Raw genomic sequence first — 20,877 nt, 5'->3', positions numbered from 1 at the left:
ATCAACATGGGGACAAGGTGTTTTGGGGGGCTACCCCAAAGCACCCTCCCAATGTTGAGGGCATGTGGCCTGGTACGGTTCAGGAGGGGGGGGGCCGCACTCTCGTCCCCCCCTCTTTTCCTGCGGCCTGCCAGGTTGCGTGCTCGGATAAGGGTCTGGTATGGATTTTTGGGGGGACCCCACGCCGTTTTTTTTTTTTTTTGGCGCGGGGTTCCCCTTAAAATCCATACCAGACCTGAAGGGTCTGGTATGAAATTTAGGGGGAACCCCACGTCATTTTTTTTTTTAAATTTTGGCCGGGGTTCCCCTTAATATCCATATCGGACCTGAAGGGCCTGGTATGGAATTTAGGGGGACTCCTACGTCTTTTTTTTTTTTTTATTTTGGTTCGGGGTTCCCCTTTGGGGAATTCCCATGCCGTTTTTATCAATGAACTTCTATGTGTATTGTCGGCAATGCAATAGCCGCGGTAGTTTTAAATGAGTTTTTTCCTTCAAAATGTCATTTTGCTGTCAGACTGTTCTAAACACAGGAAACATGCGCCCCTTTACAGGCATACTATAGACACCCCCCAGGTACGAAATTTAAAGGGATATTACACTTTTATTGTTTGACTTTAAGCATTATTAAAATCACTGCTCCTGAAAAAACGGCCGTTTTTGAAAATTTTTTTTGCATTGATCCATGTCCCCTGGGGCAGGACCCAGGTCCCCAAACACTTTTTATGACAATAACTTGCATATTAGCCTTTAAAATTAGCACTTTTGATTATTCATGTTCGTGTCCCATAGACTTTAACGGTGTTCGCGTGTTCGAACGAACTTTTTTCCTGTTCGCATGTTCTGGTGCGAACCGAACAGGGGGGTGTTCGGCTCATCCCTACTCAGGAAATGAAATGTGTAATTTATGCCTTTAGAACGCCTGGTGGTGCTATATTGGGCCTCTGTATGTGGCCAGGCTGTGGAAAAGTCTCACACATGGGGTATCGCCATACTCAGGACGAATAGCAGAATGTATTTTGGGGTGTCATTTTGGCTATGTACATGCTATGTGTTAGAAAGATCTTCTAAATTGACAACTTTGTGAGAAAAAAATAGGTTTTCATTTTCTTTCCACATTTTCCAAAAACTTGTGGAAAGAAATAACATGTTCAAAAGACTCAGTATGCCTCATAGAATATACATTGGGTTGTTTTCTTTCCAAAATGGGGTCATTTTGTGGGTAATTCCATTGTCCTGGTGCTCCAGGGCCTTCAAAAATGTGATAGGTACTCAGGAAATGAAATGTGTACTTTATGCCTTTAGAACGCCTGATGGTGCTATATTGGATGTTGGGCCTCTGTATGTGGCCAGGCTGTGGAAAAGTCTCACACATGGGGTATCGCCATACTCAGGACGAATAGCAGAATGTATTTTGGGGTGTAATTGCAATTATGCCTGCACCGTGTGTGAGAAATAAGTTGTAAATATGACAATTTAGTGAAGAAAAAAAAATCTATATTTCTTAATTTTCCAAAGCATTGTGGGGAAAAAATTTCAACTTCAAAAAATTCACTATGCCTCTTACTAAATACCTCAGACTGTCTTCTTTCCAAAAAGGGGTCTTTTGGGGGGTTATTGTACTGTCCTGACATTTTAGGGCCTCAAGAAATGACATCAGTGCATTAGGCCATCAGTGCATTAGGATTGATACATTTTCAATAATGCGTAGCATGGCTTGTAGACTCTATAACTTTCACACAAACCAATGATCATACAATTATCAGGATTTTTTTTTACTAAAGACATGTGGTAGAATACATTTTTGCCTAAATTTTCGACAAAATTAAATTTTTTTTGGTTTCTTTTAAAAGAGAAAGTAGAAAATGTTGGGTTTTTTTCAAAATATTCGCTCTTTTTTTGCTTATTTTACAAAAAATAAAAAATGAAGTGGTGAATAAATACCACCAAAAGAAAGCTCTATTTGTGTGAACAAAATGATAAAAATTTCATTTGGGTACAGTGTAGCATGACTGAGTAATTGTCATTCAAAGTGAGAGAGCACTGAAAGCTGAAAATTGGTCTGGGAAGGAAGGGGGTGAAAGTGCCCCGTATTGAGGTGGTTGAGTATGATAGCGAAATTAACCATTCTATGGGCATCCCATATACCCCTTTTCCCCAACCAAGCTGTACCCCCAATAAAAAAAAACAAAACCAGCAAATGTTCATTGTCTCTGCAAGTGATATATGGGAGTCTGGCAGCGGGGTGAATTGGTGGATATTTATTACTAGTGGCAACTACACCGCTACAGTACCATTTTACATTCTTTCTGGAACTGCAAAATTTTGAAACCTATATGGCTACAAGCAGCTGCTACGATTGAGCATATTATAGGCAAAAAAATTACCCTCACCCATCAGATGTGTCTATTGTTTGCATCTATACCTAATGTACCCATATGCTAATGGTGTGTTCTGTAGGGGTGGTCTCCCTGTCATAACACAATTGCACAGCAGGGAGAACACTGTACTAACATTGTCAGCTCCTCATTTTTTTTTTGTTCAGCTCGCTGGGTTGAACGGAGAAAAAACTTACCGTGTATAGCAGGCATACAAATTTCTCTTGTACTGTCATTGTCCCCACACAGACTGAGCTATTCCTCCTTAACCTCTTCCGGCCTGGCCTATTGTAAAATGACGGCAGGGCGGGAGCACTGTTATCCAGGGAGGACATCATATGACATCCTCCCAGGATCGCACACACACCACATGGGGCGCTGTCCGGCATGATCTGTCACCCGCTGTGTCCGCCGGACACAGCCGATGACAGATCACTGTCGTTAGTTATCATGTGATCGCTGTGGCCAAGCATAACAAAAACGAAGAAAAACTTTTCATTCTTTTTTCAATCATTTTGCAAAAAAAAAAAAAAAACAACAACCCAGTGGTGATTAAATACCACAGAAAGAAAACAATTTTGTAAAAACAATTATAAAAATTTAATATGGCAACCCAGCTTTACTGGAGTTCATGTCTATACCTGACTCGAATATCTGGGCACTCAGGGGCATTAAATATGTGGATCGGATATGCACGGGGGGTCAGCTTTAAGGCCCGTACACACGATCGGACTTTTTGACAACAAACACGCAAATTAGCTGTTTTGGAGCAACATCCGACCGTGTGTACGCTCCATCGGATAAACTTTTTCTGTTTCCATCGGACTTTTGTTGGCTGTGCGAATGGACAAACTTTCCGGCAACAAAAGTCAGATGGAGCAAAGTCCGATCGTGTGTACACAAAAGCATCGGACATTTGAACAAACTACAGTACGCGGCCGCAAGAATGTTTCCAGCGCGGACCCGCGCTGGTTCTCGGTGACAGGGTACTGTACATCTCGTGCTGGGGGGGGGGGGCGCTCGCTCGTCCCCACCCCCTTTTTCTGACCGGCCGGGCTGCGTGCTTGGATAAGGGTCTGGTATGGATTTTGGGGGGGACCTCCACGCCGTTTTTTCGGCATAGGGGGTTCCCCTTGAAATCCATACCAGACCTAAGGGCCTGGCATGCCCCCAGAGGGGAATTCCCTCTCGTGTTAGCCGCAATAGGAAAATATGTGTTTTTCCTATTGCAGCCAGACCAGCACAAGATGTACAGTAGTACCCTGTCGCCGAGAACTAGCGCGATGGGTTCATGCTGGAAACATTCTCGCGGCCGCGTAATGTAGTTTGTACAAAAGTCCGATGCTTTCGTGTACACACGATCGGACTTTGCTCCATCGGACTTTTGTTGCCGGAAAGTTTGTCCGTTCGCACAGCCAACAAAAGTCAGATGAAAACAGAAAAAGTTTGTCCGATGGAGCATACACACGGTCGGATGTTGCTCCAAAACAGCTAATTTGCATGTTTGTTGTCAAAAAGTCTGATCGTGTGTACGGGCCTTTAGGCATGCTTTTAATACTCAATTAGAGAATTCACAAGTGGCTTTTTATACTTCAACTCTAGAGGACTTGCTCAAACATGAATCTACGATTAAGCCTTTGTCCACTATATACAGAGAATTATTACCTAATGTACAGTTGTGCTCATAAGTTTACATACCCTGGCAGAATTTATGATTTCTTGGCAATTTTTCAGATAATATGACTAACACAAAAACTTTTCTTTCACTCATGGTTAGTATTTGGCTGAAGCCATTTATTATCAATCAAATGTGTTTACTCTTTTTACCCAAATGACCCTGACCAAAAGTTTACATACCCCAGTTCTTAATACCGTGTATTTCCCCCTTTAACATCAATGACAGCTGGAAGTCTTTTGTGGTATTTGTAGATGAGGCTCTTTATCTTCTCAGATGGTAAAGCTGCCCATTCCTCTTGGCAAAAAGCCTCCAGTTCCTGTAAATTCTTGGGCTGTCTTGCATGAACTGCACGTTTGAGATCTCCCCAGAGTGGCTCAATGATATTGAGGTCAGGAGACTGAGATGGCCACTCAAGAACCTTCACTTTATTCTGCTGTAGCCAATGACAGTCGACTTGGCCTTGTGTTTTGGATCATTGTCATGTTGAAATGTCCAAGTACGTCCCATGCGCAGCTTTCTGGCTGATGAATGCAAATGTTCTTCCAGTATTTTTTGATAACATACTGCATTCGTCTTGCCAACAGTTTTGACCAAATTTCCTGTGCCTTTGTAGCTCACACATCCCCAAAACAACAGCGATCCACCTACGTACCTTTCATCATAGGCCTTCTTGACTCCTCTCCAAATGTAGTGTTTATAGTTGTGGCCAAAAAGCTCAATTTTGGTCTCATCACTCCAAATGACTTTGTGCCAGAAGGTTTGAGGCTTGTCTCTGTGCTGTTTGGCGCATTGTAAGCGGGATACTTTGTGACATTTTAATAGTAATGGCTTTCTTCTGGCGACGCAAGCATGCATCCTATCTTTCTTCAAGTGCATCTTGAAACAGCCACTCCACATGTTTTCAGAGTTCTGTATTTCACCTGAAGTTATTTGTGGGTTTTTCTTTGCATCCCGAACAATTTTCCTGGCAGTTGTGGCTGAAATACTAGTTGGTCTACCTGACCGTGGTTTGGCTTCAACAGAACTCCTCATTTTGCACTTCTTGATTAGAGTTTGAATACTGCTGATTGGCATTCTAAATTCCTTGCATACCTTTTTATATCCCTTTCCTGTTTTATACAGTTCATCTACCTTTTTTCCCGCATATCCTTTGACAATTCTTTTGCTTTCCCCATGACTCAGAATCCAGAAACAACAGTGCAGCACTGGATGAAGGATGCAAGGGTCTGTCAGGAGTCCAGAAACTCATTGACCTTTTTACACACACACTAATTACAAGCAAACAGATCACAGGTGAGGATGGTTACCTTTAATAGCCATTCAAACCCCTTTGTGTCAACTTGTGTGCATGTTATCAGGCCAAAATCACCAGGGTATGTAAACTTTTGATCTGGATCATTTGAGTAGTTTCTGTTGCCATTATGATTTAAAAAGAGTAAACAAACTTGATTGATAATAAATGGCTTCAGCCAAACACTAACCATGAGTGAAAGAAAAGTTTTTGTGTTATCATTCATTTTTTTCTGAAAAATGGCCAGGAAATCATAAATTCTGCCAGGGTATGTAAACATATGAGCCCAACTGTACTGTACATGGGGGACTTGAAACCCTCAGGGCCAGATGGGTGAGGACTTTCCTACAATGAATACAGAGGATTTGGAGGAAGTATGGACAAACCCCTTCTCACATTTGGTCTCCCTGCAAGGGACAGACTGCTTCAATTTAAAATCATGCATTGGGGTTAATTTACTAAAGGCAAATCCACTTTGCACTACAAGTGCACTTGGATGTGCAGCCGCTGTAGGTCTGAGGGGAAGTTCTGAAATGAGTGGAAGCTTTGCTGATTTTATCATCCAATCATGTGCAAGCAAAAATGCTGTTTTTTTATTTTCCTTGCATGTCTCCCTCAGATCTACAGCGACTGTACTTCCAAGTGCACTTGTGGTGCAAAATTAATTTGCCTTTAGTAAATAAACTCCATAGAGTGTATTTCACACCCACACGATTACTAGGTTATTTTCTCAAGTCGTCTTCCAGGACAGCACCCTGAGAGAAGAGCAAGTAGCTCAGGCCTACCTTTAGGGCGGGACAACCGCTTGCAGGACTTTCCTGCGAAACGCCAGGTCCTGAGGGGATAGTAACTCCACCCTGTAATGCCTCAGGAAAGTGTTCTGGCTTGACCATGTAGCGGCTCTACATATCTGCTCCACCGAGTCTCCGGCCCTTTCCGCCCAAGAGGTTGCCAGAGATCGCGTGGAATGTGCTTTAAGGTTTCTAGGAGCTGCCTTACCGGACTGCTGATAGGCTAAAGAAATGGTATGCTTAATCCATCTGGCTATGGAAGTCTTGGATGCTTGTTGGCCCTTCTTTTGGCCAGAAAAATTAACTAAAAGATGGCTGGACTTTCGAAACTCCTTAACTTTCTCCAGGTAGGATAATAAACAACGTCTGATGTCCAGACAGTGAAAAGAAACTTCCCTTTCATCCTTGGGATTGTTACAAAATGAAGGTAGCACTACTTCTTGAGTCCAGTGGAACTTTGATGCTACTTTAGGGAGGTACAGGGGGTCCTGCCTAAGTACAAACCTGTCCTCAAATAAACGAAAAAATGTCTCTTTAATCGAGAAGGCCTGGATGTCACTTACTCTCCTGGCTGAGGTGATTGCTAGCAAAAAGGCCAACTTAAAGGTCAGGATCCTAAGGGGGATCTGATCTACTGGTTCAAACGGGGCCCTTGTGAACCCATCTAGTAGTAAGGTAAGGTCCCAAGGTGGACACCTAGACACCTGAACAGGGGACAACCTCTCTCTGACCAAGAGAAATCTCTTGATCAGGGGGTGTAATGCCAAGCGTCTCTCCAGAAAGCAGGACAAGGCTGAGACCTGCGCCTTAAGTGTCTTGGTTGTCAAACCCAGATCTGCTCCATCTTTGAGAAATTCTAAAATATCGGAGATCTCTTTCTGTGAAGTCCCTCTCACCTGATACCAGCAAGAAAAAATCCCCCAGGTCTTAGCGTAAATACGCCTTGTGATCGGTTTTCTACTAAGGAGCAGTGTATCCACTTCTCTGTCCGCCAGGCCCTTCTCCCACAGGTTCTGCCTTTCAAGAGCCAGGCCGCAGCTTGAAGAAGCTGGGGTCTGGATGGCAGACTGGACCCTGAAGAAGAAGGTCGTACTGAACAGGAAGGTGAAGAGGTGGGGCTATGTACCAACCCTGCAGGGTTGGAAACCAAGCTCTCTTGGGCCACCAGGGGGCTATCAGAATCAATTTGCTTTCCGAGAGGAACAGTTTTTGAAGAATCCTCAGAATTAACCTCAAGGGGGGGAAAGGCATAGGCCACTCGGAAGTCCCAGACTTGTGCCAATGTATCTATCCCCTCTGAGCCCCTCTCTCAGGCAAGGGAAAAGAATCTCCTTACCCTTCTGTTTCTTCTGCGGGCAAAGAGATCTATCTCTGGAATGCCAAACTGCCGACCTACCAGGGAGAAGACCTTTGGATTCAATTCCCATTCTCCCTGCAGAATCGGCTGACGACTGAGGTAGTCTAAATAAAAATTTGTGCTGCGCTTAATTATATACCATAAAAAGGTAATACCGAAATCATTTGAAAAATAAAAATCCAAGAAAATATATATTTATACACAATACTTCCTACGTGCAATGTGCATAACACCATCTAAAGTACAATATATATATGTTTGAACAATTCTAAGTGCAATGTGCATACATATAATTATAACAATAATAGATCATACATACTTGTGCATATAATAAATATCTAATCCAGTGACAGGCTAAAAAACATGCAATAACTCACATAAAGTGCGACATGCAAAGATATGTTAAATTTTAAAATTAATTTGCATATAAGTGCCCAGTGAGCCTTGAAACTCAATTAGTACGATCTAGGTTAGTGAAATCCTTATAATAGTGTCCAAAATATCCAAATTAAATGTGCATCCGTATCCAAAAGAAACTATTAAATGTCCAAATCATCCAGCGTGCTGAATTCAAGTGTCACAAACAGCCGTGATGTGCCTCTGTGACCCCCCTGAATATCCCCCTGATGAAGACACGTGACTCCCTGTGTCGAACACGCGTAGGGGAGGGGCCAGGACGGAGTGAGCAGCACACAGCTGAGCTGGGAGAAGCGTATACCCCGCGGCATACCAATCAGCGTTTTTATACAGTTTTTTATTGTTTGGTGCACAGCAGCACCAAGAGAATGTGAGTACCCCTTTGTGGGAAGTGGTTTTTATTTAATAAATATCGTTTAATAGTATTACACTATATATAGTCTCTCTTTTTATTTCATGATTTGATGTCTATGGAGCCATATTAACCCAGAATGGAGATCGTATCTAGCTTGCTATGCAGAGCCCAGGGGGTGGCTACACAGCGTGATTTGACGCAGCTAACCACTGTGTCACACGCTCTAAGGTGAGCGCAATCACTTTGGGGGGTCACCGAGGCACATCATGGCTGTTTGTGACACTTGAATTCAGCACGCTGGATGATTTGGACATTTAATAGTTTCTTTTGGATACGGATGCACATTTAATTTGGATATTTTGGACACTATTATAAGGATTTCACTAACATAGATCGTACTAATTGAGTTTCAAGGCTCACTGGGCACTTATATGCAAATTAATTTTAAAATTTAACATATCTTTGCATGTCGCACTTTATGTGAGTTATTGCATGTTTTTTAGCCTGTCACTGGATTAGATATTTATTATATGCACAAGTATGTATGATCTGTTATTATTATAATTATATGTATGCACATTGCACTTAGAATTGTTCAAACATATATATATTGTACTTTAGATGGTGTTATGCACATTGCACGTAGGAAGTATTGTGTATAAATATATATTTTCTTGGATTTTTATTTTTCAAGTGATTTCGGGTATTACCTTTTTATGGTATATAATTAAGCGCAGCGTAAATTTTTATTTATATTCTTTGCACGGTTATGAATACGTGAACTGCGTTTGCTGCTAGATATTTATTTTTATATTTTTATGTTTTGTGTACACTGAGCATTGGATTATTGTGGCTCGCAAGACTTCTTTCCTTTGTGACTGAGGTAGTCTGCCTCTATATTCAAAGTTCCCTTTATGTGGAGTGCGGAAATGGAGAGAATCAGATTTTCCGCCCAACACAGGATCTCCGATGACAGGGACAGGAGAGTTGAAGATCTGGTGCCTCCCTGATGATTCAGGAATGCTACCGCTGTGGCATTGTCTGATGAGATCTGAACCTCCTGGTCCCTGATCCTCCCCTCGAAAGCTTTTAGCGCCTCCCCTATGGTCAAAAGCTCCCGAAAGTTGGAGGCCCTTCTTTGCCTTGGATCCCAGGACACCTGAGCTATTAGATCCCCCAGGTGGGCCCCCCACCCCCAGGAACTTGCGTCTGTAGTTATCCTGAGAAGCTGAAGTTGGCTCCAAAGGTGACCCCCCTGAAGCCTCTGAGGAAGAAGCCACCAGTGAAGAGAGTCTTTTACTTCGACCAGAATGGCAACCTCTATGTCCAGAGAGTCTCTTTTTCCTGTCCCAAGAGGATAGGAGGAAGTGCTGGAGAGTCCTGTAATGTAGTTGAGCCCAAGGAACTGCTGGGATAGATGCAGTCATCAGACCCAGTACCCTCATGATACCTCTGTAGGAGATGGTCTTTGCCTGTAGCAGTGACGTGACTGCTGATATAAGGCCTTCTACCTTGCTCTGGGGTAGAACTAATTTCTGTTCCGAGGAGTCCACCAGGAAACCTAGATACGACTTTGTTTGGGCAGAAGTCAGCGAGGATTTTTCCTTGCTGATGATCCATCCCAGGGATTCTAGGGTCTTCATTACTCTGGATAGATCCAGAAGTAGCTGATCCTGATTGTAAATCAAAATGTCTTCTAAATAGGGAATCAGTGCCACTCCCTGGAGATGCAGGAAGGCCACCACTTCTGCCATAACCTTCGTTAAAACTCTTGGACTGGATACCAGTCCAAAGGGGAGGGCCGCAAACTGCCAGTGCTGCACTCCCTCTGGAGCAGCAATCGCAAATCTCAGGAAGACCTGATGGTCCTGAAATATAGGGACATGAAGGTAGGCGTCCTTTAAATCTAAAGTTACCATGAACACGTCCTTGAGGAGGTGTCTCCTGAGAGAATAAACACTCTCTATGCGGAACTTCTTGTATTGTTAAAAACATTGAGGTTCCTTAGATTTATGATAAGACGATACCTTCCTGAGGGTTTTGTTACCACAAAAATGTGGGAGTAAATACCCTGACCCTGCTGGCCCACTGGGACTGGTATTATGACCTCCTGTTCTTCTATGTTCTGTAGGATTCCTGCTGCTTTGCAGGGGTCCTTGGGAAGGTAAGTCAAGAGAAATTTGGGGGGCGGAAGGGGAGAGAAACTCTCATCTGTAACCCTCTCTTACAATTTGAAGAATATGGGGGCTCTGTGTGAACCCTACTGGAAAGTCATTTAGGGGTCTTGTCACCTGACTTCTGACTGGAAAAGAGAATGCCTGATTTTTGTTTGTCCTTTCCAGCGCCCCAACGTCTATTAGGGGAGACCTTTTTCTCAGAGAAGCGTTTTTTTTCCTGGGGGCCTCGAAAAAACCTCTTCCTCTCCCTCCAAGTTTAGTAGGGAATTTCTTCCCCTTTTCGGTAGACCTGGCCAGGGTCTGATCTAGGCCAGTACCAAAAAAGGAGGGTCCCCTCAAAAGGGAGACCGCATAGATGGGTTTTGGATGAGTTAACCCCATCCCAAGTTTTAACTCAGAGGGCTAGCCTGGCTGAGTTTAATAAAGCACCTGATTTGGCGGTTGTACGCACCATCTCAACCGCAGCATCTGCTAAGTATGCGACAGCATTCCCTATGACCTCCAATGAATCCAAGATCTCCTTAGATTTGGAGGTTCGGGATACGTGGTCCATCAGTTTACAGACTCACGTGTCCGCATTCCTTGCGATGCAAGCTGAGGCCAACGCGGGGCTCATAGCCGCGGCGTTAGCCTCCCATGCTCTGCGTAGAATGGTTTCAACCCTCCGATCCATTTGATCCTTTATATTACCGGTGTCTTTGAAGGAAAGATCAGACTGCTTAGAAACCTGAGCCAAAGAGGCGTCTAGCCTAGGAGTTTTGAAAAATTTTAACTCATTCTCCTCAGTAAAGGGGCACCTACGCTTCCATGTTTTGTATTTCAGGAGCGTTTTTTCTGGTTCTTTCCATTCCCTCAAGATGACTTCTTTGAGGGCGGAATGTACAGGAAGAACCCTGGCTTGAGGCTTAGTTAAACCTCTATACATTTTATCTTGGGCAGAAACCTGCGTAGCAGGCTCCTGAATTTCTTCTGAAGCGTAAATGGCTCTCAGAAGATCCTCCATGTCGTCAGCTGAAAATATATGCCTGCTAGACTTGGAGTCCTCCCTCCCATCCTCCTCTTGGCTGTCCAACACCCCTTCATCCGAAAATCCTTGTTCAAGGGTTTCAGATTCGCCCTCCTCCTCTGAATCCTGAGGTAGGGGATACCTTAGTGCATCCGCCCGGTATCTAAAGCCCCTAGAGGAAGCAGAGCCCTCCTGGGAGGAGGCGTCTTTACTAGTATGAGCCTCTGATTCGCTAGGTTTAAGGGAGGATTGAAAAGCCTTTAAAGTGGACAGCATCTCAGTTTGTATTGTGAGGAACTCCTTCATTAACTGAGATGTCTCCTTTCCTGTCAGCTTCTGTATGCACTTAAAGCAGAAGGGTTTTGGATGATCTGGGGGCAACCTATCATTAGAGTTCCCACATCTCTTAGAACGAGTGGAGGATTTCACGGAACGGCTGGCAACCTCACGGGCAGTAGCATTGTCCCCTGAAAAAGAAAGACACAGGCATATAACACTGTGAAACTCACAAGAGAAGAGCTGGGGTACCCTCCCCCATCTAAACCTCCGAAGGCCGGTCAGACTCCCCCTGTGGTCTCTTCCATGGCCGCAGACCCTGCAGGTCTCTCCTCATGATCCATGCTGCTTCAGTAAGAGATCCTTGGATACCCAGAAGCGGCAGAGGAGAAGTGGGCACCTGCTCCTTCTGGCTTTATGTCCTCTGTGTAACTCACACCGCACTGCCGCCACCACCATTTTGCCGAAGACCGGAAATGGCGCAGCGCACGCCAAGGTCATTTCCTGTTCAAAGGAGGAAGTGATGTCAGTCCTCCAGATCCTCAGGAAAATGGCGCCGAGCGCCCACAGGACACTGAGCTTGTTCTCAGCAAAAGAGAAGCGGCCGCGTGATCCCAGCAAACGGCTGGTTGCTCGGCTGGTCGGGCGGGCGGGGGGGGGGTGAAGGAATGGCAAAGTCCTGACCAGCACCGCTGCATAGGACTCTACCCCCCCTGCGTGAGAAAAACGCTGCCTTTTCGAAGGAAACCAGACTCCTTTATCTGCACGGCCACCGCACAGGTAAGGAAGGGAGACAGGAAAATTTGGCCCCTGAAGTTCTGGGTACACCACTGTACCCAGGGTCCTTCAGCACTCAGGGGGGCTCTTCCAATTTCTGCTGCCCCCCCTGAGGAAAGAATAGGGGGGCCCCCCAGTTAGGATAAAAATATCCAGCCGGACCCAGCGGCTTCCCAGGCATTTGGTCCGGCTCCCAGGAGGAGACCACCAGCCCCAGGCTTCGGCTCATAAGAAAAAATAACAAACGGTTTCGCTGTGCGGAAACGCAATCAAAAACTGAGGAGCACAGGGAGGGGCGGGGGCCTTTAACCTCTTGATTGATTGTGTTTCCTGTCAGGTGGACCTGTCATCTCTCAGGGTGCCGTCCTGGAAGACGACTTGAGAAAGGTATTTTTTGCCTTTTAAATCCATCATAACAAACGTTCGTAATTGTTACGAAAACTTAACGAACCCAACGAAAGTTCGTATTTCGTACAAATCCAAATTGAATTTCAGACAAGAATGATGAAATAACCGCTAATACGTAATGGAACGGAACGAAACAAATTTATTGACGGGCGCACATGTCTAACAATTACATAAAATATACCCAAATATTCCAGATTCCTGTTGGCGATGCGCCGCACCCTCAGTAGACTTTACGCATGTTTTCTGGACCTGTCCACAACTAAATTCTTTTTGGAATGAGGTCACCACATTCATTCTAACAGTTACCACTATTCAAGTCCCGCTGACGGTGGAAGCGTGTCTGTTAGGACATGTAGAACCTCTGGCCAATCGCCGGGTGGCCCGAACCCTTCTAGGATTATCACTATATTATGCCCGCAAGGTCTTTGTACTCAAGTGGAAATCCCCTATTGCACCATCCGCTAATTTCTTGAAATGTTTAATTAATGCAGCCCTACTATTGTATAAGGCCACTTATCTGTCTACGGGGTGTGCTAAGAAGTTCCATAAAATGTGGAATATCTGGATGGAGTCTTTAGCTACAAATGCAGATTCTCTGAACGACTAATGAGTGTCAGGCTATGAAATTTGTTCCTCCTTAAGTGGTGTAACTTTGTGTCTGATTTCTTGCATGACTGGGTTCTGGAAGGGAGGGCATCTCGTTATTATGTCTGCCTTTGAAGATTGCCTGGTTAAACTCCTGTACCCCAATTTGCATAGTTGGACTGCTCTTGGTTGTTTTAGGATGTTTTAGTCTTGCCTTTACTTTTTTAATTTTTGTTCTTTTGTGTCTCCGAGCCTGGGTATGCCTAAGAGGCTCTGTTTTGTAATCTACGATTAAAACGACAATAAAAATAATTAAAAAAAACAAAAAAAAAACTTCATATGGGTACAGTGTTGCATAACTGCGCAATTGTCATTCAAAGTGTGACAGCGCTGAAAGCTGAAAATTGATTGGGCAGGATAGGGGTAAATTTGTCCAACATTGAAGCGGTTAATATAGAATGCAGGAGGGTGGCCTCTACATTTTCAACCCATTGTTAACCCTTGGTTAGGACAGAGGGTGTTCAAATCTAGTTTACAGTTGGTAATGAAGAACTGTGAACACAGTACAGACAGGGTTACATTTTGCAAGTAAAAACATGTGCATTTATTATTGTTTTACTTAGGAGCCTGCAGAGCATTGCACCTGCGAACAGTAGATGGTGGGTGCAATGCCAGGATCCTGCAGACTCTCAGTACAGCTGTTTACCCATACCTCCTGTATAGGTAGACTGTTACTGAAGTGCAGGAAGAATCAATGAACTACAAGGGTGCTCACCAGAATCCTCGCAGTTCATTTAGAACTACAAGTTGCCTGCTGTGCTGGCAGGTGGTACTTGTTGTTCATTCATTCACAGTATTCTGTGAATAAATGATGCGCTGTGTAGGGAGAGGATCCCTTGCCTGTTGTCACATGGGGGAATGGGGGGGGGGGGTGCAGGCAGGTACTTTGGTAACATGTTACATGTTCCACCCAGGTATGGATGTAACATGTTGCTATAAGTGAACTTATCCTTTAATTATGTAAAACATTACACCACAGCCCCTTCTAAATATTACAAAAGCCTGTAAGGATTTTTAAGCAAGTAAGAAGCCCTTAAAAATGTAACCATCAAGTAATTTTTTTCTATTAAATTACGCTATGTTAATGAGAACATATAACAAAAATAAAGTAGGTGTAATTTTAATTTGGCTGTGAAAGTGGGAATACTAATTATTTTTTGAGAATTTGCTGCAAAATTTCTTACCTAAAGATCCTGCCAGTAACAGCACTTACTGTTTTCAGACTTAAAAAATTAAATTACTGCTTTGCAGAAACATCAGCCTGCTGTAAGCCATCAGCTGCCCACTGGGCTGCCTGTCAGGTCTATCCATATAACTGACCATTCTTTGGTGTGTCACAGTTTGTAAGAGAGATGATGTTGCTGAAGCTACCATACCTTTCTTTGGTGGACGCTTTGAATGTGCAGGACCGTTTCCAGTGGTTTTAGTTGCCGATTGTTTTTCTTTGACAGGAATATGAAGAAAAATATAATTAAAGGCATGTCAAATAAAGAGATTCATATACTGAATACTGTCATTACAGGTATTAACCCCATACAGTTACCAGACAACAATATGTTTGCGAAAGGGATCCTTTAAATTGTATAATATAAATTATACATAGTTCAAACCAAACAGAACTACATAAAACATGTCACAAAGTGATGTAATTGTAGAGTTTCTCCTGATAATGGTTTAAGCCTTTTACAGCTGCCATTGGTATAACAGTGCAGTAGTTACAGGATGAGCACAAGCTCATGGCTGTGGGCTTGCGTCTGTTGCATTCTACTGGCTTCCCTCTAGAAGTTATCTGAGCAGTTTTAGAGCTACCTGGTCACTTCTAAATTGTTCTAATTGCGCAACCCCTCCCCTCTCCCCCCTTCCCATTGGTTGCCTGGCTCATTTGCCTTTTCTTTGGGCCAGGGATTACAAGAAATTGCTTCAGGATGGTAAGCAAGACATTGGTAAACATCCATTCCCTGGTCTCCTCTGCAGAGCATGAACCCAAAAGCACTCTGCTCTGAGCACTTCCGGGTTCAAAGCTGTCAAACCTTAGCTGCTGTGGATGGATAAGGAGGGGACTCTCTGACTGGGCACTCTATTCCCCTGTTTTTTTGTGTGAGTGCAGGGGAAACACTGAGGGTCATCTAAACCCCAGATATCTCCAAAAACTGAACTTGTCAGTCAATATGTGCTATAACATACGAGATTTCTTAGGCCTAAAGTGGTTCTAAGATCAAAAGGTTTTTTACGTGAATGCATTTATGAGTTCAGGTAAAAAAATTTCCACTGGCTTCTTCTCCCCCCATCTCCCTAAAAACTCAAATACATCGATCCAGTACTGTGCCCGGCCTCTGTTCTTCTTTCCCCTCTTTCATTCCTCACAGTAGGATCAGGCAGTAGTGGGAGCCATTGGCTCCTGCTGCTGTCAAACAAATCCTCTGTCTATGGATGTGCACAGCTTGCCCCATTTTTTAAAACTCAAAAATGTATGCCTTCTATAGAATGGTCTGGTTGTGAAAAAGATGTCCCAAATGGGAGACTTGTTATTTCTAGCAGGGATAGGCATGGTTTGGGGTGGAGCCAGGATGGAGTAAAAAAAGGAAAGGAGAGCTTGTGGCTAGAAGGAGTTTTGGAGTCTGGGCCTAGCTTACAACCATGTGAAGGCCTCCCCAGAGGAGCAGGCTACAGTAGCTGGATACAACCTAAAAAAAGAAACTTGTAACAAAAAATCCTTGTGGTGGGTAACGGATCTGGACTGGGTCAGCCATGAAAAATGGACTAAGATTTGAAAAAGTTAATGGTAAACATTGAACTGTTACGTACAACCTTGGGTTAAGTAAAGAAAAAGTTAAAGTTGAAATCAAACTCAAGTCTTATTCTTATGGAAAAAGAGAGAAAGCTTATGCCTGAAGAGCATAGGCTTTGAGACCACTTCTGATTGGGAAAAGGGTGGTGGCTTAGTCTGACTTGACTAGGGTCTGGCTTGACTTAGTCTGGCTTGACTAGGCTCCCCCGCAAACCATGTCTTTGGTGGTGGTAAGAAGGGTCACTCTGTAGTGCCATGTGTCCCACAACCTGGAACCCCATCTCATGTGGGCCCCTCTTGTGTGTGAACACGTTTCCCAATGTGACCTGAAGGCTGAGGAATGGGTTCTTTGACCCTTTATCACTGAAAATATGTAGTAGGTAATGTTGCAGGAACTAGTTAAACAATCTGCCACAAGTAGGCGCTAAGCAAAGGTGTTTAGTAATCATGTTTCTTATGTTCTTTACTAGTGTGCCTATTTAAATTAATTTTGTTTTTGTATTTCTACCTTGCTGACTTCCTCCTGGGGCTGTACCCCCGCTGTGCTCATTATGAGGGGCTCCCACCATCCCTGTGCTGTGCTGACTTCTCCTGGGGCTGTACTCCTGCTGTGCTCATTATGAGGGGCTCCCACCATCCCTGTGCTGTGCTCATGTGCTGTGCTGACTTCTTCCTGGGGCTGTACCCCTGCTGTGCTCATTATGAGGGGCTCCCATCATCCCTGTGCTGTGCTGACTTCCTCTGGGAAGTCAGCACAGCACAGGGATGGTGGGAGCCCCTCATAATAAGCACAGCAGGGGTACAAACTGAGGAATTCATCACAGCACAGGGATGGTGGGAGCCCCTCATAATGAGCACAGCAGGGGTACAAACCCAGGAAGTCATCACAGCAGAGGGATGGTGGGAGCCCCTCATAATGAGCAAAGCAGGGGTACAGCCCCAGGAGGAAGTCAGCACAGCAAAGGGATGGTGGGAGCCCCTCATAATGAGCACAGCAGGGGTACAAACCCAGGAAGTCAGCACAGCACAGGGATGGTGGGAGCCCCTCATATTGAGCACAGCAGGGGTACAGCCCCAGGAGGAAGTCAGCACAGGGATGGTGGGAGCCCCTCATAATGAGCATAATGAGTCCGACGACTGCCATATTGAGAAAGGTATTTTATTCTTTTTAAATTCATCACAGCGAACGTTCGTAATTGTTACGAAAATTTAACGAAAATTCGTATTTCGTACGAATCCAAATTGAATTTCAGACACGGATTACGAAATACGAACTAACGGCTAATACGAAACGGAACGAAATGAAACAAATTTATTGATGGCGCACATGTCTAACGATTACATAAAATGTACCCAAATATTCCTGTTGGCGATGCGCCGCACCCTCAGCAGACTTCACGCATGTTTTCTGGACCTGTCCACAAGTAAATTCTTTTTGGAATGAGGTCACCACATTCATTCTAACAGTTACCACTATTCAAGTCCCGCTGACGGTGGAAGTGTGTCTGTTAGGACTTGTAGAGCCTCTGGCCAATCGCCCGGTGGTCCGAACCCTTCTAAGATTATTACCATAGGCGTGCGCACAGGGTGTGCCAGGTGTGCCTGGGCACACCCTAATTGCCTTGTGTGGTGCATATTCCCCTCTGTTTAGACCACTGATATTTCATCCCCCCAAAAAATGTTACAAAAGCAAAAAAATTTTTGGAACAGAAAATTAACAAAATTACACTGTCCACTGCCCTACTGACACCATCAGTACATATACACATGCATATGTATTTGAGCTTTGGGTGCACACCTTAATGCAAGAGGCTGCGCACACCTATGATTATTACTATATTATGCCCGCAAGGTCATTGTACTCAAGTGGAAATCCCCTATTGCACCATCCACTAATTTCTTGAAATGTTTAATTAATGCAGCCCTACTATTGTATAAGGCCACTTATCTGTCTACGACGGGGTGTACCATAAAATGTGGAATATCTGGATGGAGTCTTCAGCTACAAATGCAGATTCTCTGAACGACTAATGAGTGTCAGGCTATGAAATGTGTTCCTCCTTAAGTGGTGTAACTTTGTGTCTGATTTCTTGCATGACTGGGTTCTGGGAGGGAGGGCATCTCGTTATTATGTCTGCCTTTGAAGATTGCCTGGTTAAACTCCTGTACCCCAATTTGCATAGTTGGACTGAGCGTACAACTCTTGGTTGTTTTAGGATATTTTAGTCTTGCTTTTACTGTTTTAATTTTAGTTCTTTTGTGTCTCCGAGCCTGGGTATGCCCAAGAGGCTCTGTTTTGTAATCTACGATTAAAACGACAATAAAAATAATTAAAAAAAAAAATCTTAATATGGGTACAGTGTTGCATAAGTGCGCAATTGTCATTGAAAGTGTGACAGCGCTGAAAGCTGAAAATTGATTGGGCAGGATGGGGGTAAAATTGTCCAACATTGAAGTGGTTAATATACAATGCAGGAGGGCAGCCTCTAAATTTTCAACCCATTGTTAACCCTTGGTTAGGACAGAGGGTGTTCAAATCTAGTTTACAGTTGGTAATGAAGAACTGTGAACACAGTACAGACTGTTACTGAAGTGCAACAAGAATCAATTAACTACAAGAGTGCTCACCAGAATCTTCGCAGTTCATTTAGAACTACAAGTTGCCTGCTGTGCTGGCAGGCGGTACTTGTTGTTCATTCATTCACAGTATTCTGTGAATAAATGATGCGCTGTGTGGGGAGAGGATCCCTTGCCTGTTGTCACATGGGGGAATTGGGGGGGGGATTCAGGCAGGTACTTTGGTAACATGTTACATGTTGCACCCAGGTATGGATGTAACACGTTGCTATAAGTGAACTTATCCTTTAATTATGTTAAACATTACACCACAGCCCCTTCTAAATATTACAAAAGCCTGTAAGGGTTTTTAAGCAAGTAAGAAGCCCTTAAAAAGGTAACCATCGGGTATTTTTTTTTCTATTAAATTACGCTATGTTAATGAGAACATATAACAAAAATAAAGTAGGTGTAATTCTAATTTGGCTGCGAAAGTGGGAATACTAATTTTTTTTTTGTGAATTTGCTGCAAAATTTCTTACCTGAAGATCCTGCCAGTAACAACACTTATGCCCCGTACACACGGTCGGACATTGATCGGACATTCCGACAACAAAATCCTCGGATTTTTTCCTACGGATGTTGGCTCAAACTTGTTTTGCCTACACACGGTCGCACAAAGTTGTCGGAATTTCCGATCGCCAAGAACGCGGTGACGTCAAGCACGTACGACGAGACTAGAAAAGGCCGGTTCAGAACCAAGCGCAGCACCCTTTGGGCTCCTTTTGCTAATCTCGTGTTAGTAAAAGTTTGGTGAGAGACGATTCGCGCTTTTTCAGACTCGTGGCTTTCAGATCGTTTTCTGCCGTTCAGTTTGTGCTTGTGGGTTTGTATCTGCTCTTCAGTGCGTGCAGTCAGTTCGTATTGGAGTTTTCTGTGCGATCTTGTCCGCTCGTTGCTGTTTTTCAGGTCGCTCTTCACAGGCCTTGCTGTTCTTCAGTGCGTTCTGTTACTTCGTTCTGAGCAGCCGACTGATTTCTAGCCATGTTTCGTATGCGTACTCCTCGTAGAGTTCGTGCTGTGCGGGGGCTTGGTGTTGGGGTCCTGACCTTGACACAAGTCCAGTCCATGAACAGGGTGGGGAGGAGTTCATGGACCAAGAATTGGTTGCTTCAGCGTGACCAGTTCTGTCATATGCCTTTGCTCCGTGAGATCCGTGAGAATAATCCTGATGATTTCAGGAACTTTCTCAGGATGACGGACCCCGTGTTTCACCGTTTGTTGGCTTCGCTGACCCCCTATATTAGCAGGCAGGATACCTGCATGAGGCAAGCTATCACTCCGGAGCAGAGGTTGGTCGCTACCTTGCGGTATTTGGCCACAGGGAGAAGTCTGCAGGACCTCAAGTTCTCGACAGGCATCTCCCCCCAGGCTCTGGGGATCATTATCCCAGAGACCTGTTCTGCCATCATCCAGGTCCTGCAGAAGGAGTATATGAAGGTAAGATTTTTATCCTTTTATATCACATTTTATTGTATTGAATGTTTGATAATATATTGTATTTCTTTCCTCATTCCCTAATTACCATGATTGTATTATGCTGTGAATGTCCCCTTTGTCCTCATGCATGCTGGATTTTTATGTAATTCTTATTTTAGGTCCTTCATACATATTTGCCCTTCAATAACCTCCCCAGCATGGTGTCTCCTGCCCTATATTCACCTCATGTAGTCACTTAACAATGTATTTTATCAGCTCCATAGTAGTGCTTTACCCCAAACACCCCATAAAATGTTTTGAAATGTTATTTTTGATTTAAATTCAGGCAGAGGGCCAGAGGCTTTTTTTTGTGGTGTCCCCAAATTTTTTGTAACCCTCCCTCCCCCAACTGCTAAGTCAGCTGATCCCAATTCTCTATCCTCAATCATCTATCTGCTGACTTTGCCAAACCCATACACACTATACCCACCTCTTTAGT

At 44.0% G+C, this 20,877-nt stretch overlaps 1 protein-coding gene across 1 annotated transcript in view; it reads right to left on the bottom strand.

Annotated features, from left to right (window-relative positions):
* Positions 1–20,877, bottom strand: part of LOC141147621 (uncharacterized) — a 205,277-nt gene that overhangs the window by 101,243 nt on the left and 83,157 nt on the right. Inside the window, exon 7 of the mRNA XM_073634852.1 lies at positions 14,932–14,997. Within this exon, the coding sequence (XP_073490953.1) occupies positions 14,932–14,997 (66 nt within the window). The remainder of the gene's footprint in view (positions 1–14,931; positions 14,998–20,877) is intronic.

Source organism: Aquarana catesbeiana, linkage group LG06, assembly GCF_042186555.1.
Source record: "Aquarana catesbeiana isolate 2022-GZ linkage group LG06, ASM4218655v1, whole genome shotgun sequence".
NCBI classification, from domain to species: Eukaryota; Metazoa; Chordata; class Amphibia; order Anura; family Ranidae; genus Aquarana; species Aquarana catesbeiana.
This window is presented reverse-complemented; position numbering and strand designations above follow the sequence as displayed.